Below are 14955 nucleotides of genomic sequence, written 5' to 3'. Positions count from 1 at the left end.
AACCTGGGCAATACTAATAAAATCCGGGCAATTCTCATAAAACCAGGGTTTTTGCCAATCCCGTTTTGAAATGCCTCACATTGTGTCATACACAGGCCTTTTTAGCTGACATTAATACAGTATTGGTATTGCTAATTGTTGAAGGCTTTACGGGTGCCATGTACTTGATAACATCATTGGTCTTTGGTCTATAATAGATAGTTAGAATAAAAGGTAGAAAAATAAGAAACTTTTCATCACTTCTAACATTTTAGTAGACATATCAGATATTAAGGCCAACTCATCATGATATATACATGTAAGTCGAATTGTCAGATATTTCATTCGAAATGTAATATTAAACTTTAAAAAAAAAATGGTTTCTTACACCTTTTATTGGGAGAATTTAATACTGGTTTTTAATGTTTTATATACTTTAAACATCAATTTATCAAATTAGAAAGTTATGTTGTGTACCATACTGTTTGCGTTTGCTAGATAAGTTATTTAAAGATCATATATTATGCAATTACGTGCCCCCTTGTACAGCTTCATATATGCATAGACTTTTTAAAAGTATCACTCCAAACGTTGGCTCCCACCTTTTTTATTTAAAATCTTGAATCCGCACATGAAAAGACTCGGATCAAGAATCTAACATACTGATTATACTGCAATGGGTTTGGTGCGCATACAGAACCACACCTCCTCCCAAATTATTTGAATTTGAATCAGCTTTGTCATCCGGATGGTTCTTGGGAAGAATGAGTATTTGCGGTAATCACAGGATGCTGATGGTAAATGGAAGCAATTGTCGGGCATATTTTTCGACAGTCGTTTTGGTAGTACTTGATGACCTTCCTTGATATGGCCACTTTTTTGTTCTCTATGTTGTAGAGCATGGCGAGTGTTGAGATTCATGAAAACCAGGCTTACTTACAACAGTGCAAAATAGATATTCTGTTTGCATAAAAGGCTCAATGACATGTGATTCCCCCGGGAAAAATAAATGGTGCACAAATTGTCAGAACAGTTACAGAATGATTTATGACAAGTACCATGAGCTATGGTTATATAATATTCCGACTGGGTGTTACTGTGTTTTTGTTCAAGGATTATTCTTTGAAATTATTTCCGTTAAAAATAAATTGTTCACTATCAAATGATTTTTTTTTTGTCGTGAATTCCTCTGATGATCACTTACGCACTGATAATTAGCAGACGATGTAAAATACTTACTTTACAGACATATGACCTTTTGTTTACATACATTTTTTGCATATTTGCTGGTCATTTTTTAGTGTAGAACAAGTGTGAAACTGCTTCATAAGCTACCAAAATGAAAATCGTTTTCTAAAATAACAGTATCCACGAGAAGCAGTCCACGTGTTCGAATAATTATTAATTATGGACTTTTGACGAGATCAATATGTTATATGTGGACCTGTTTAGATTATATTGACCGATGACGAATGCAGCTGATCGAGACCCATTACGACTGCACGAGAACATAATACAGGAATGATATGAAAACACCCATTGTATATGCACCTTTATTAACCAATGACTTAAATAACCACCAAAAGTTGACTGAGGATAAACACGACTGTAGGAAGACTCATACAGGATCAATATGAACTATTTTGGTAAAATTCATTTTAATGCAAGGAATGTCGAGAAACCATAAAAAATAAAAATGTGCGATGAATTATCCTCTCGATTTTACAAGAGTTATCTCCCATCAAAATGACGTCACTGACGTATGTAAACAAAATTGCATAGCTTTCACAAATGGCCCTTTTCAGGGCCACCAACACTTTACAGAAAGAGTCTTCATTTGTTGTAAATATGTACAGCTGAGACATTTAAATAAGGGACCATCTTAAAAGTATTAATTTAATTATTGATTAACTCGGCACACCAATGGCTTCAAATAAATATACAAAATTGTGATTGAAGGTTTTCCCACCTTTTCTAACATGATTATTAGAATGTTGGTTGGTTGGTTGGTTGGTAAATTGGTTGCATAACATCAAGTAGCATCACATTCTTCATAAAAACTAGTGTATTCATTGATTGAAATTTTGAATACTGTCAAATGTGACGAATTTCGCATTCATTAATCGATTGATTCGCTTGGTGTGTCTACCTGATAGAATGATGTATTGATTGACAGTTACGAAAAGAGACGGATATTTTATATTGATTAATTAATTGATTGATTGTTACTCTGACGTCCAGTGACAAATATTTGACGCAAATTCTTTACTCATGGAATGATAAATGCACCGTGCTGTAACCGTGAGACTGGCTACAGGAATGACGATGATAATGAGATGCAACATGACCGGTTGCAGAGGTTGGCGATGCCAACAATGACAATAACAATGACTTTGACCTTGTCACTTGCTAGAAAATACTCGATTTAACGCCACTGGTAGAATTAGATACAAGTCCTATGCAGTAGTTAACAATTTAATGATTTCAGGATGGAATACAAGTACATTTACAAATTGGCGGATGTTGTCAATACGACTGCCTGACTCTCACCGAAGTAAGAACTTCAGAAAACATATTCAAATTCAGAATTTTGCTAGGTTACAATCTCATAATAGAAACGAGATTATCGAATGACAATAGTCTGTTTGCCTATTCCCGTAATTGACCCTGTAATTAGAGATCCCTTTTTTAGATGTCTCTCTTAGGAGGGACATACATTTTTATTGACAATGGAGAGCTAACGGAAAGAGCAAATTTATCTGTGCGTAATGTGTGTAAACTTTAAGTTTTTAACCGGATTTTCGAAGGAAATATCGGTTATTGATTTGGGGATGTACGGCGGGCGGGCGGGCGAGCGGGCGGGCGGGCTGTCTTGCGGACGGGCGGCTGCCAAACAGTGTCTCTTCAATAACATGAAAACGCTGTGATGATTTTTTTTCAAATTTAGATATGTTTTTTCTTGTGACTAAGTGAAGGTCAAGTTCAATTTTCACGATTTTAGTATTTCTCCTTTTAGAGTTATTGCCATTTTTAACATCCAAAAGTGGTATTTTTAAATATTTTCTCTTGTTATCATATTATGACTAAGCGTATGGTAAATGTCTTATCTCACAATAAAAATTGGAGTGACAGATTTATTTGAAAATTTTCTTTTTCCTAAGTGATGATGATTATAAGCTATATTATTAGACATTTTGAAGTTAATTACATTATTAATTATTATATATGTAATGTAAGAGTACTATGTTAAACCATAGTTCTGTTCACAATTATGATTTTCATTATTAATTAGATCTGGGAAATATCTTAGCATATGATAATCATTGGAGTGACAGATTTATTTGAAAATTTCCTGTTTCCTGATAAGATCTGTAGGACTGTATATATAAAGTTTGAAATTTACTAGTAGGACTGTATAAATGAAATTTACTGTTCATTATTAGACATTTTGTAGATAATTAAGTCTCCCTAAACCATAAATATTCTTACCCCCACCCCCCTTCAATTTGAGAATGTGCTTTTATCTTGAAAACGGTCGAGATCCCCACCCCTAAACCATATATATTCTTGTATGGGACAATAAAACAAATCAAATGAAATATTGGGGGAGTCCCTGGGTTCACCCGCACCCCCTTTCTTTTTGAAAACTTGTAAACGGTTAAGATCCCCACCCTGAAACCATATATATTCTTGTATGGGAAAATAAAAAAAATCAAATGAAATAAAAGGCAAGTCCCCTGGGGTCACCCCCACCCCTTCCTGTTTCAGAACTTGTAAACGGTCAAGATCCCCACCCCGAAACCATATATATTCTTGTATGGGACAATAAAACAAATCAAATGAAATATAGGGGAAGTCCAGGGGGTCAACCCACCCCCCTTCTTTTTGAAAACTTGTAAACGGTCAAGATCCACACCCCGAAACCATATATATATTCTTGTATGGGACAATAAAACAAATCAAATGAAATATTGGGGGGAGTCCCCGGGTTTACATCCACCCCCCCTTCTTTTTTGAAAACTTGTAAACGGTCAAGATCCCAACCTTGAAACCATATATATTCTTGTATGGGACAATAAAACAAATCAAATTAAATAAAAGGCGAGTCCCCTGGGGTCATCCCCATCCCCTCCTGTTTGAGAACTTGTAAACGGTCGAGATCCCCACCCCGAAACCATATATATTCTTGTATGGGACAATAAAACAAATCAAATGAAATATAGGAGAAGTCCAGGGGTCACCCCCACCCCCCTTCTTTTTGAAAACTTGTAAACGGTCAAGATCCCCACCCCGAAACCATATATATTCTTGTATGGGACAATAAAACAAATCAAATGAAATAAAAGGCGAGTCCCCTGGGGTCACACCCACCCCCTCCTGTTAAAGAACTTGTAAACGGTCGAGATCCCCACCCCTAAACCATATATATTCTTGTATGGGACAATAAAACAAATCAAATGAAATATAGGGGAAGTCCATGGGGGTAACCCCAACCCCCCTTCTTTTTGATAACTTGTAAACGGTCAAGATCCCCACCCAGAAATCATATATATTCTTGTATGGGACAATAAAACAAATCAAATGAAATAAAAGGTGAGTCCCCTGGGGTCACCCCCACCCCCTCCTGTTTAAGAACTTGTAAACGGTCAAGATCACCACCCCGAAACCATATATATTCTTGTATGGGACAATAAAACAAATCAAATGAAATAAAAGGCGAGTCCCCTGGGGTCACCCCACCCCCTCCTGTTTAAGAGTTTGTAAACGGTCGAGATCCCCACCCCTAAACCATATATATTCTTGTATGGGACAAAAAAACAAATCATATGAAATAAAGGGCGAGTCCACTGGGGATCACACCCCCCCCCCTTTGAGAACTTGTAAACGGTCGAGATCTCCACCCCTAAACCATATATATTCCTGTTTGTCATTTCAAGAAGATTTGAATGACATACAGGGTCAATCCATAGGCGTCACTTATGCATATCACAAACCAATTTGTACTGGACTTTGCCCAATGTCAGGCGACCATGGGAATGATGAATTATTGGAGCTTTGTTTGGGAGACTTCGTAACAGCATCCTGTTACAATTATTTCTTGTTACTGATAAGTTACATAGATTTTGAAAAGACATTGTATTAATGATAAATAAAATTTTAGATTTTTTTCTTCTTTTCTTTGGTAAATTGTTTAAAGAATTTTGTGACAAGTTTGTTTATTATTCTGTAAAAAGTAATTTTCTGAATGCTTTAATTTTTTTTTTGATGAAGTGAACTGCTTTAAACACTAAGCTTATATTGTCTATTAATAAACATATATTTAGATTTCTGACTTTGGGCCCAGTTTTCAAGTTGGTCCAAATTGGGGTCCAAAATTAAACTGTGTTTGATATCAACATAAATTGAATATATGTAGGGTTCTTTGAAATGCTTAATCTAAACCGGTATTTCTTTTCATTATTAATAAGATAATACCACATTGAGGTCCAAAGGGTCCTAAATTAAACTTTTGTTTAATTTCATCAAAAATTGAATTCTTTGGTTCTTTGATATGCTGATTCTAACAATATTTGAGTGTTAAATCATATCTAATTTTAGAGAACTTAGTCATCACTGGTTGGTGTTATTATATTATTGATTATAATTTGAAAAATTGCATCATATCTTATTTTAGAGAATTATTTATCCAGTTTGATTTTTTTCCCTTTGCACAGAAAATAATGGATAAAATTAACCTGTGTTTCATTTCAACATAAATTAAATATATATAGGGTTCTTTCAAATGCTGAATCTAAACCTGTATTTAAATATTAGATTTTTGGGCCCAGTTTTCAAGTTGGTCCAAATCAGGGTCCAAAATTAAACTTTGTTTGATTCAACAAAAATTAAATTCATGGGGTTCTTTGAAATGCTGAATCTAACCATGCATTGAGAGATTTTGGATTGTGGGCTCCTTTATTAAATTAGTCCACATTGAGGTCCAAAGGGTCATAAATTAAACTTTTGTCTGATTTCATCAGAAATTGAATTCTTGGGTTCTTTGATATGCTGATTCTAGTATGTACATAGATTTTGGATATTGGACCATAATAGGTAAATGTCCAATTTCAAATATTTCAGTTCTTTGACCACATTCATTTTGTGTCACAAACCTTTGCTGTGTCAATTATTCAATCACAATCCAAATTCAGAGCTGTTTTAAGCTTAAATGTAGTAGCCATACTTGCTCGACTGTTCAGGGTTCGACCTCTGCAGGAAAATCCGGTTTGCTGTCTCTCTGACAGCCTCTTGTTACCAATATTTTGCTTTTTATGCCCCCGACGTAACTTTATCTTTTATTTATCAAAAGTATTATCTTGAAACAAATTTCCGTCTTTGTGAAAATATACTGACACTTAATTGTTACTTATAACTCAAAAAGCTTTATAAAGAAAAATCGTTACATGTTAATAAAATTATTTTGACGAACAAATATTGCAAATTAAATAATTCCGATAAAATAATATTTAGTTTAACAATATAATGACAATTTATGACCGAGCAGTTTGTCAGTGAAAGTCCAAAAATATCAGATTTATGAAAAATACTCTTTTTAAATAGATCCAAATGAAGATGCACAATTTACACAAATTATCACAGTGCTCCAAATCAAGGAGCAGACCGGGAACAAGTTCCTCAATTAAAACATACACAGGTTCTGGTTCCTAAGAACAGGCGGAACAAAAAGGTAGGGCCTAGATCCCATTAAATTACACGTTTCCGTATAAGTGCAACATGTCTATTTGTATTAAAGTCATAATATTTCTAGGCCTGTAAAATACAGGATTTAACACTCCTCTTCTTCTCCCGTTTCGAAAAAAATATCCTTTTATTTTCCTATATCATTTCGATGGGAACATGCAAAGATTAACGTCCCCTCAAAAAAGATCCTTGAATCTCCCTTTATGAATTTCCTTTTTTGTCTAGGGATTCTCGGAATTTATGTTTTATGTACTTGTTATGTATGCATTTTGTTTTCATTGTAATTAAAATCGGACTTCGATCTTGACTTTTGTTTTGTTGTTTTACATATCTCTGTGTATCTGCAAATTCGCTCGTATTTTCTTTTTTTCTTTTACTTATTTTTGTAGGAGGGATGGGGGAATTAAACACAGAATGTTCGTTAAATATTCGTTACTGTTCGTCAAACAAACAATCAATCAATCTAATACTCAATATGAAATATGCGTCTCTTTAAGTTATGCAAACTGTCAATCATTAAATCACACCACCTATCAATCAGCCAATCAAACAATCAATCAGTTCACGTAACGACCAACCAACCCATCAATATGAAGAATTTGTCAATTGATGTTATACAAGCAGTTTATCAACCAAGCAATCAACCAAAAAGCATGTTTGATTTACTACTACCAGGGTGTTTATCGTGTTTGATTTAGAAAAATATGGAAGGACTTATATAATATCCAGTTGTTTGCTATACAACAATTTCGTAAAACAATTATTTTACATTTATATTAGTAGCAATGTTATTAAAGCCATTTATGTACCGAGTAATTTAATAATTAAATTCATACTTTTGAGATGATCCCTTATTTAAATGTCTTAACTCTAGACTCTCGACTCTCAATTGTCAATTGTAAACATTTATCTAACATGTCTATTATATTATCTATATTAATTCAACAAAAGTTGTCAAAACACGAGTAAAATATCTATTAAACTAACAGTACTTTTTTATTATAGATTACGACTGCATTGATAAAATGAACCGTACTGTGGTTACGCAATGTCGACCAATAACAGATGACAAGTAAGTCACGACATGAATGTCTTATTTCAGAATACTGATGTTGCTCAAAATCCTAATAATAAATTAATAAGCAGTCAGTTAAGGTTGAAATTATCCATGTTATCTTCAGATTTTATTTTACTTTGGACTAAATTTATTAACTGCAACAACTTGTAATGATATTATTGTCTACAAGTCTCTTTTTTATGTAAATATGTTTACAATTGGTTATTATTACTGCTATATTGTTTTCCTTCTGAGATTTTTTTTTCAGTTTATATCTATGGATTTTTTTGGTTTATCTTTTAATTGTTTTGTTAAGTGTAGATTTATATTTATTAGTCGATACCTTTATCTTAATTTTATTACGACTTTTCATTGGACAATCTCGTACAATTTTATTTTTGTATTTTAAAATGTGAGCAATCTTGACGAAAATCAAATCAAGAAAAGCGCAGTAGACGCCGCCGAAAGTAAATTGTACCTTAATAGACAACCACTGGGATGATGCGTTCGTGTCGGGCACAGAACGTGTAAACTATAAACACTCAAATAACAGCAAACTAATTTGGGGAGGTAACAACTAAATGAACCAAAACTGAAGAGTTGCAAACTCATTTTTGTCTCGCCTGCGACGAGAGACATAGGTATTTCTATCCGGCGGCGTAAACTATTTGTATAAAGCTTTATATTTCAGAAGGTAGAAGACCTGGATGCTTCATACCTTGTATGCAGATACCTTATGTTACGAAGTTTCCGTCTGTCATATGCCCATTGTCCTTGACCTCATTTTCATGGTTCAGTGATTGCTTAAAAAAAATTACAATTTTTTTGTCATGTGAATTTCTCACTTATTATGAGTAATAGGATAACTATATTTGGTATATGGGTTCCTTGCAATGTCTACATGTCCGTCAGACAGGGTTTACCTGACCTCGACCTCAATTCATGGATCAGTGATCAAGGTTAAAGTTACGTGATTAAGTCCGTTTCTCAGATACTACAAGCAGCAGGTCAACTATATGTGGTGTATGGAATGATTGTAAGGGGTACATGTCAGACTGGCAGGTTTCATCTGACCTTGACCTCATTTTCATGGTTCATTGATCATTGTTAATTTTTTTTTTATGTTTTTCAAGTACTGTAAGCAATAGGTCAACTATGTTTGGTGTATTGAATGATTATAAGGTGTACATGTCTGTCTAGCTGGTGTCATCTGACCCTGACTTCATTTTCATTGATCATTGGTCAATGTTAAGTTTTTGTATTTTGGTCTGTTTTTCAAGTACTATAATCAATAGGTCAACTATATTTGGTTTATGGAATGATTGTAAGGTGTACATGTCTGTCTAGCTGGTGTCATCTGACCTTGACCTCATTTTCATGGTTCATTGGTCAATGTTAAGTTTTTGTGTTTTGGTCTGTTTTTCAAATACCATAAGCAATGGGTCAACTATATTTCGTGTATGGAATAATTGTAAGGTGTACATGTCTGTGTGACAGTTATTATACGTGTAGTAAAACCTTTATCTCTAAGACTTTCAACATAAAATCAATGGTGAGTTAAACAGGCGAGACATTTCAGCGTGTGCACTCTTGTTCAACAATGCATACTATTTTGAACAGTACCGACGCAATGGTAGTAAAAAAGTTCAATATTTTCAACAGCGGTATCGATCTTGTGGTAGTAACAACGTACATCATGTGTGTCTGGAATTTCCATCATATCAGCTTGAGACCAAAAGTTTTTTAAAGTCAAAATATCAAAAGTGTTAGTGCACCAATGGTCGTCATATTATACGCTATCAATTTAGGCAATATCCTTCATCATAAAACAGTCAAATCTAAAACACCTTCCTACTTAATAATCCCTATGTTCCAATCATAATTTATACCTTAACCCCATTTATGGCGAATAAATTATTTTAAGTACATACAGGTGCTGTAATAGCTCAGTATTGATGACTCCAAGTGTCAATCTTCTAAGTGCGCCAGTGCAACTGCCAAATTTTTATACAATAATGGTGGCCACATTATAAGCTCTTAAAGTGTAAGCTAAAGGACTGAAATGCCGTGAACTTAATTCATTAACTTGAAATACAATTTTATTATATTAAATGTTTCAATGTAGGATAAGCCGTGTGTGACAAATATGTTGCAATTCCAGAAGAAAAAGTGTTCCAACTAAAGCGTTTTGTTAGTAAAAGAGCTTAAATAAACTATAGGAATTGTCATCTATTTCCAGGAATGAAGAGAGATGTGGGATAAACGCCACTGAGCCATCAATTCAACGACTAAAATAACCCCAAAAATTATTTAAGGTAGATAGGGGGTCTAAATTAAAATCCATAGAATTTTTGAATAATTTGTCAAAATGTAGTTTATATTGTTACGGTACGGGTGGGTGTGTCCCATGAGTAAAAGTATTTATGCAGGTTAACACACTGGTGACTATATTATTGGTAAATTCTAATATAGATCTGTCAACCCTGGTATTGAGTTGCAAACTATTTATCACTGGTAGCGTATCTGGCAAAATGATCAAGGCAATGGTAGCCTAGCAGAAAAAACAGCTAAGGCACTGGTTTAAATATGGAAGCTCAGAAACCCATTACATTGACTTACTTATTACATGTACAACAGATAACAAGATTTATTTAAGCTTTACAATTTATTCTATATAACACATTCAATACTCTTACAAGTATAAATCACATAAAAAAAACCCACCAAAGCACTTTAGTTATAAAATATACAAAGACCCCCCTTTTTGGTACGTTAATCGTTTGTCAACATCGTAGTAAACGTAGTAAAACATCTGGGTCAATCATGGTTCGGTCCATTTATCCAACATTGTCCAACTGGGATGCATACAATATCAAAGGTACGGTGTATTTACGGGTTGCATCGACTGCAGCGTATTTGGTTTGCTCTGGTAATTCCATTGGTATCAGGAGTGAACACCCTGGTAGCGGACCGCAGTCTCCTTGAAGACTGATGTGCACTCGCTTTTATACATCTGTCCCACCAAAGTCTCTTGCCCCTATGGTGAATGTGGGCAAATAATGTAATGCTGATTGGATGCTGATCTCGGGTCATTAGGTCACTGACGTCAATAAACTTGCTGATGCAAATGGCGGCGATTGCGAATGTTGAAATTCTGTAAAGTCGGAAAATGAACAAACTAAGCTTACTCGTACCATGTATGGGCCCCGGTTACAATACTGAGGCCTTACGGAAATAAAATAGAAAGGTAATAAAGCGGGAACGTGTGAAATAAGGATAAACAGAAGTTGGGAACCGTCGTTCAGTCATGGGACCCCCTGGTCAAACAGAAGGCGAACTCTATATCATTATTCCCAGAGACCTTACAAACAATATTTACATACAATAAGAATAAAAGTATACGCAATGTTCATCAAATGTCTTTATATACGCGTTGGCTAACAGTAAACGACGAACGTGAAAGTAGAAGTGAGTGTTTACTGAGTAGCCCGAAAAAGTCGTATGTACAAACCTACAGCTTACCCCCTAAACCGTAACACTACCCCCTACCCAGGAAAACCGTAACAATATCATGCTTTTTCAAAAATAACATAAAAAGTATGGGTCACCGGGCTTTTTTTTCACGCTACAGGTTGTGCAAAATTGTCAGATTTTGTATAGATTATGCATGGAAAGCCCAATTTTGTGTGATAAAAAGAAAACTACACCATAGAATTTTAAGATAGAATATGAGAAGATAGCTCTAATAATATGCTTTCAGATAAGAAAAAGAAAAAAATGGGGCACCGGACTCGTTTTCTTGCTACATTATAAAATAGGTAAATTCACAACACATTCTATTATAAAAGTTACTTTATCTGAGTTATCTCCCCTTTTGTGGCAAAGTTGAGATAAAATGAATCAAACACAGATATTCTGTTTTTTGTAAAATACAACCGTAAAATATGATAAAACAAATAATTTTCTATATTAACATAAATTCTTACACATGAATTACATACAACTCTCGAAATTTGCACATTTCATTAAAGATCTAGACCGATTGTTATCTGCTATTTCGAATCCAAGATGGAGGAAGACACCCCAGCTACCTTAAAGGGCACTATATAGTCTGCAACAATTTACAGGTGTCCACACTATACATGCTATATGTCAAACTCCTGATTCTATTAAAACTGTAAAAGGTTTAACATTAACCAAACAAAGTTCTACCAATAAATCAAAACTCGCCCAAAAAACGAAAAACATTAAGATATGACATCAGACAACTACAGACGAGGCTCATGACATGGAGCAGGCACATTATTAGTAGTGGGGTCAAGGAAGTTCTTTTAGAGCCTGCGAAATTTATTTCGCGAAAGCGAGACATAGCGTTTTTAGTCATCAATAACTTTGTCAAACCTTCCAGGAACTTTGTGAAACTTAGACAGAAGCTTGTTTATGACCAAAATACAGTATCCAGAGCAAAATTTTGAAAATATTTATTTTCATTTTTTCCGTATTTTACTGTTAAATGGACTTAGTTATTTTTACAGTTATCATTCAGATTCAGTCTGAGGTTAAAGTTTTTCTGTCATCAATAACTTTGTCAAACCTTCATGGAATTTTATGAAATTTGGACAGAAGCTTGTTTATGACCAAAATACAGTATCCAGAGCAAAATTTTAAAAATATTTATTTTCATTTTTCCATATTTTAATGATAAATTTACTTAGTTTTTTTTAACTGTTAACAAGTAGATAGAGTCTGAGGTTAAAGTTTGTTACACATCAAATACTTTGTCAAACCTTCATAGAATTTTATGAAACTTTTTTATGATTAAGAGATAATTTCTGATGCAAAATTTTGAAAATATATTTTCATTTTCAGTATTTTTCTGATAAATGGACTTACTTTATTTACAGTTAACATTTACAGACAGTTTGGGATTAAATTTTTTTGACATGATAAGTTTGTAAACCTTCATGGATTGTTATGAAACATGGACAGAAGCTAATCTTCAAGACCAAGAAATAGCATCTAAAGAAAAAGTTTGATTGTTTTTTTAAATTCTGCATTTTACTGATAAATGGACTCATTTTTTAAGTCAACATTACACTTTTACGCTGACAGCAGCAATCGTAGGCGAGACAAAGGTTTCCGCGCAACCCATTACGATTTTTTTCTTTGATCTAAACCTTTCCCCTTTTTGATCTCGATCAGTTGATTAACAAACTTCTTTAAAAAAATATACATTACAAAACAGCCCATAAAAAGCACTTAGCTTACAAAATAAAGTAATAATAGGTACATGTAACAAAATACAAACTAAATACCAAATTTTACCTTATGCATAAATGAACTATGGAGATGTGGTATGATTGCCAATTAGACAAGTATCCAACAAAGTCCAAAATGAAGCGGATTTAAGCAACTACATGTCACTGTTCGGCCATCAACAATGTACAAACCTTCTCGTATAGCCGGCTATAAAAGACTATGACATGACAAATTGTGAAACAATTCAACTGAAAAAACCAGCGGCATATAATAATTCATGACAAAACAATAAACGGAAAAAATTATGATAGACAGCAACCTCTGAATTACAGGCACCTGACTTAGGACAGCCACGTATAGAATTTGGCGGGGTTACATATGTATTTTAGCGCTAAAATATACCCTTACCTGGGACAATGTAACATCACAACAAAAAAACACAGTGTAAAAATCAGATGGAAATTGCTTGATCCATCGGATCGGCTCGATGCACAATAAATTCACACAACTTACATAAAGACAAAAGACTCGAAGTACCGATCTAAGAGTACTCGCAGTTGCCGAGAGGTAGTTCTAGGAAAAAATAACTAATACATAAATCATGTTCCCCCAGATTGAAGTATCAATCAGTACGTATCCAACGGATATATAGTAAAAACATCCCAAGCTGTACGAAAAAGGCATAACATTGTTTAAAGCCCAAAGATAAATACACGACAGGATAAAGGACCAAATGTTTACCTTAATATACAGCAATATAATAGTTAAATTGTGTTTCAATGTATTAAAAAAAACAAAATTAATGTTTTTACAGATAACGGAAATGTGCAAAGATCTTACTACGGTGTTAAATTGATATCTTTTAAGAATAAGTTTATTCAAAGAATCAATGAGTATACATGAACCGTCAAAATTCGGATATAATGTCCTGTTGTTGATAACAATTCTACGAGTACAGCCAATCTTTTGTACTGGCTATTTAAATATGTAAAACTTTTGGAGTTTAAACTCATTTGATTTTTTTCCTGGTCAAGTGAGGCTTTTTTTTATACAGGGGTCCCTAAGTATACAACCTGGGCTGCTTATGAATTATATATCAGGAATAGCTTGAATACACTTATTTAAAAAAAAAGGACAGCTAAACTTCAAAACCAAATTCTAAAACTATGAAAGAAATAAGTATATAAACTCATCGTACATACCAGGCTTAACATTTTGTACGCCAGACGCGCTTTTCATCTACAAAAGACTCATCAATGACGCTCGAATCAAATAAAATACGAAGTTGAAAAGCAATGAGGTACCAAAATTCCGAAAAGTTCTGCCAAATACAGCTTATTATAAGTAATATATTCCGTGGGTGGGGACCTAGTACTAATATTTCAAACGGAATGGAAAAAAATGTCATATTCCTGACTTGGAACAAGCATTTTCCAAAGAAAATGGCAGGTTAAACCTGGTTTATAGCTAGCTCAATGTTCGTCTTGTATGACAGAGATAGATAGTTCCGTTATATTGACAAAATTTGGTGAGCAACCCAAACAGACATAAAAGCGTTAAGCAACGATATATTGTTATGCTTTACAAATACAGAACTTCACAAAACCTCTGTCCAAATTACTATCTTCTTTTTGGCCTATAGAGATACTGGGAAACTATTTGCGCATGTTATAGGGTGAATTAGAGGTGGCTACTAAACATCTCAAAGATCTATTAGAGTACATACAATCTAAGTTTTCCTCCTCATGCAATAGTGTGAAAGATTTGTGTTTTCTGCCCTTTACACGTGTCAAGTATTCATCATTCAAAACCTAAAGTCAGATCGAAAGATTGAGTTCAGATTTGATTCGTAAAAAGACAACGTCTGTACAACATTAGGAACACGGATATGTTGCTTATTTTAAACTGGCACAACGTGA

The 14955-nt window shown here is 34.0% G+C and overlaps 2 protein-coding genes across 2 annotated transcripts in view; one reads left to right on the top strand and one right to left on the bottom strand.

Annotated features, from left to right (window-relative positions):
• Window positions 1-14955, bottom strand: part of LOC127728939 (uncharacterized) — a 667964-nt gene that overhangs the window by 141773 nt on the left and 511236 nt on the right. The gene's annotated exons all lie outside the window — the stretch shown is intronic.
• Window positions 1-14955, top strand: part of LOC127729666 (uncharacterized) — a 306784-nt gene that overhangs the window by 37088 nt on the left and 254741 nt on the right. The window contains exon 5 of the mRNA XM_052237520.1: window positions 7726-7792. Coding sequence (XP_052093480.1) covers window positions 7726-7792 — 67 coding nt within the window. The remainder of the gene's footprint in view (window positions 1-7725; window positions 7793-14955) is intronic.

This window comes from Mytilus californianus, unplaced genomic scaffold, assembly GCF_021869535.1.
Source record: "Mytilus californianus isolate M0D057914Y unplaced genomic scaffold, xbMytCali1.0.p SCAF_2, whole genome shotgun sequence".
Lineage (NCBI taxonomy): Eukaryota > Metazoa > Mollusca > Bivalvia > Mytilida > Mytilidae > Mytilus > Mytilus californianus.
The sequence above is the reverse complement of the archived record's forward strand: the minus strand, read 5'-3'. Positions and strand labels throughout refer to the sequence as shown.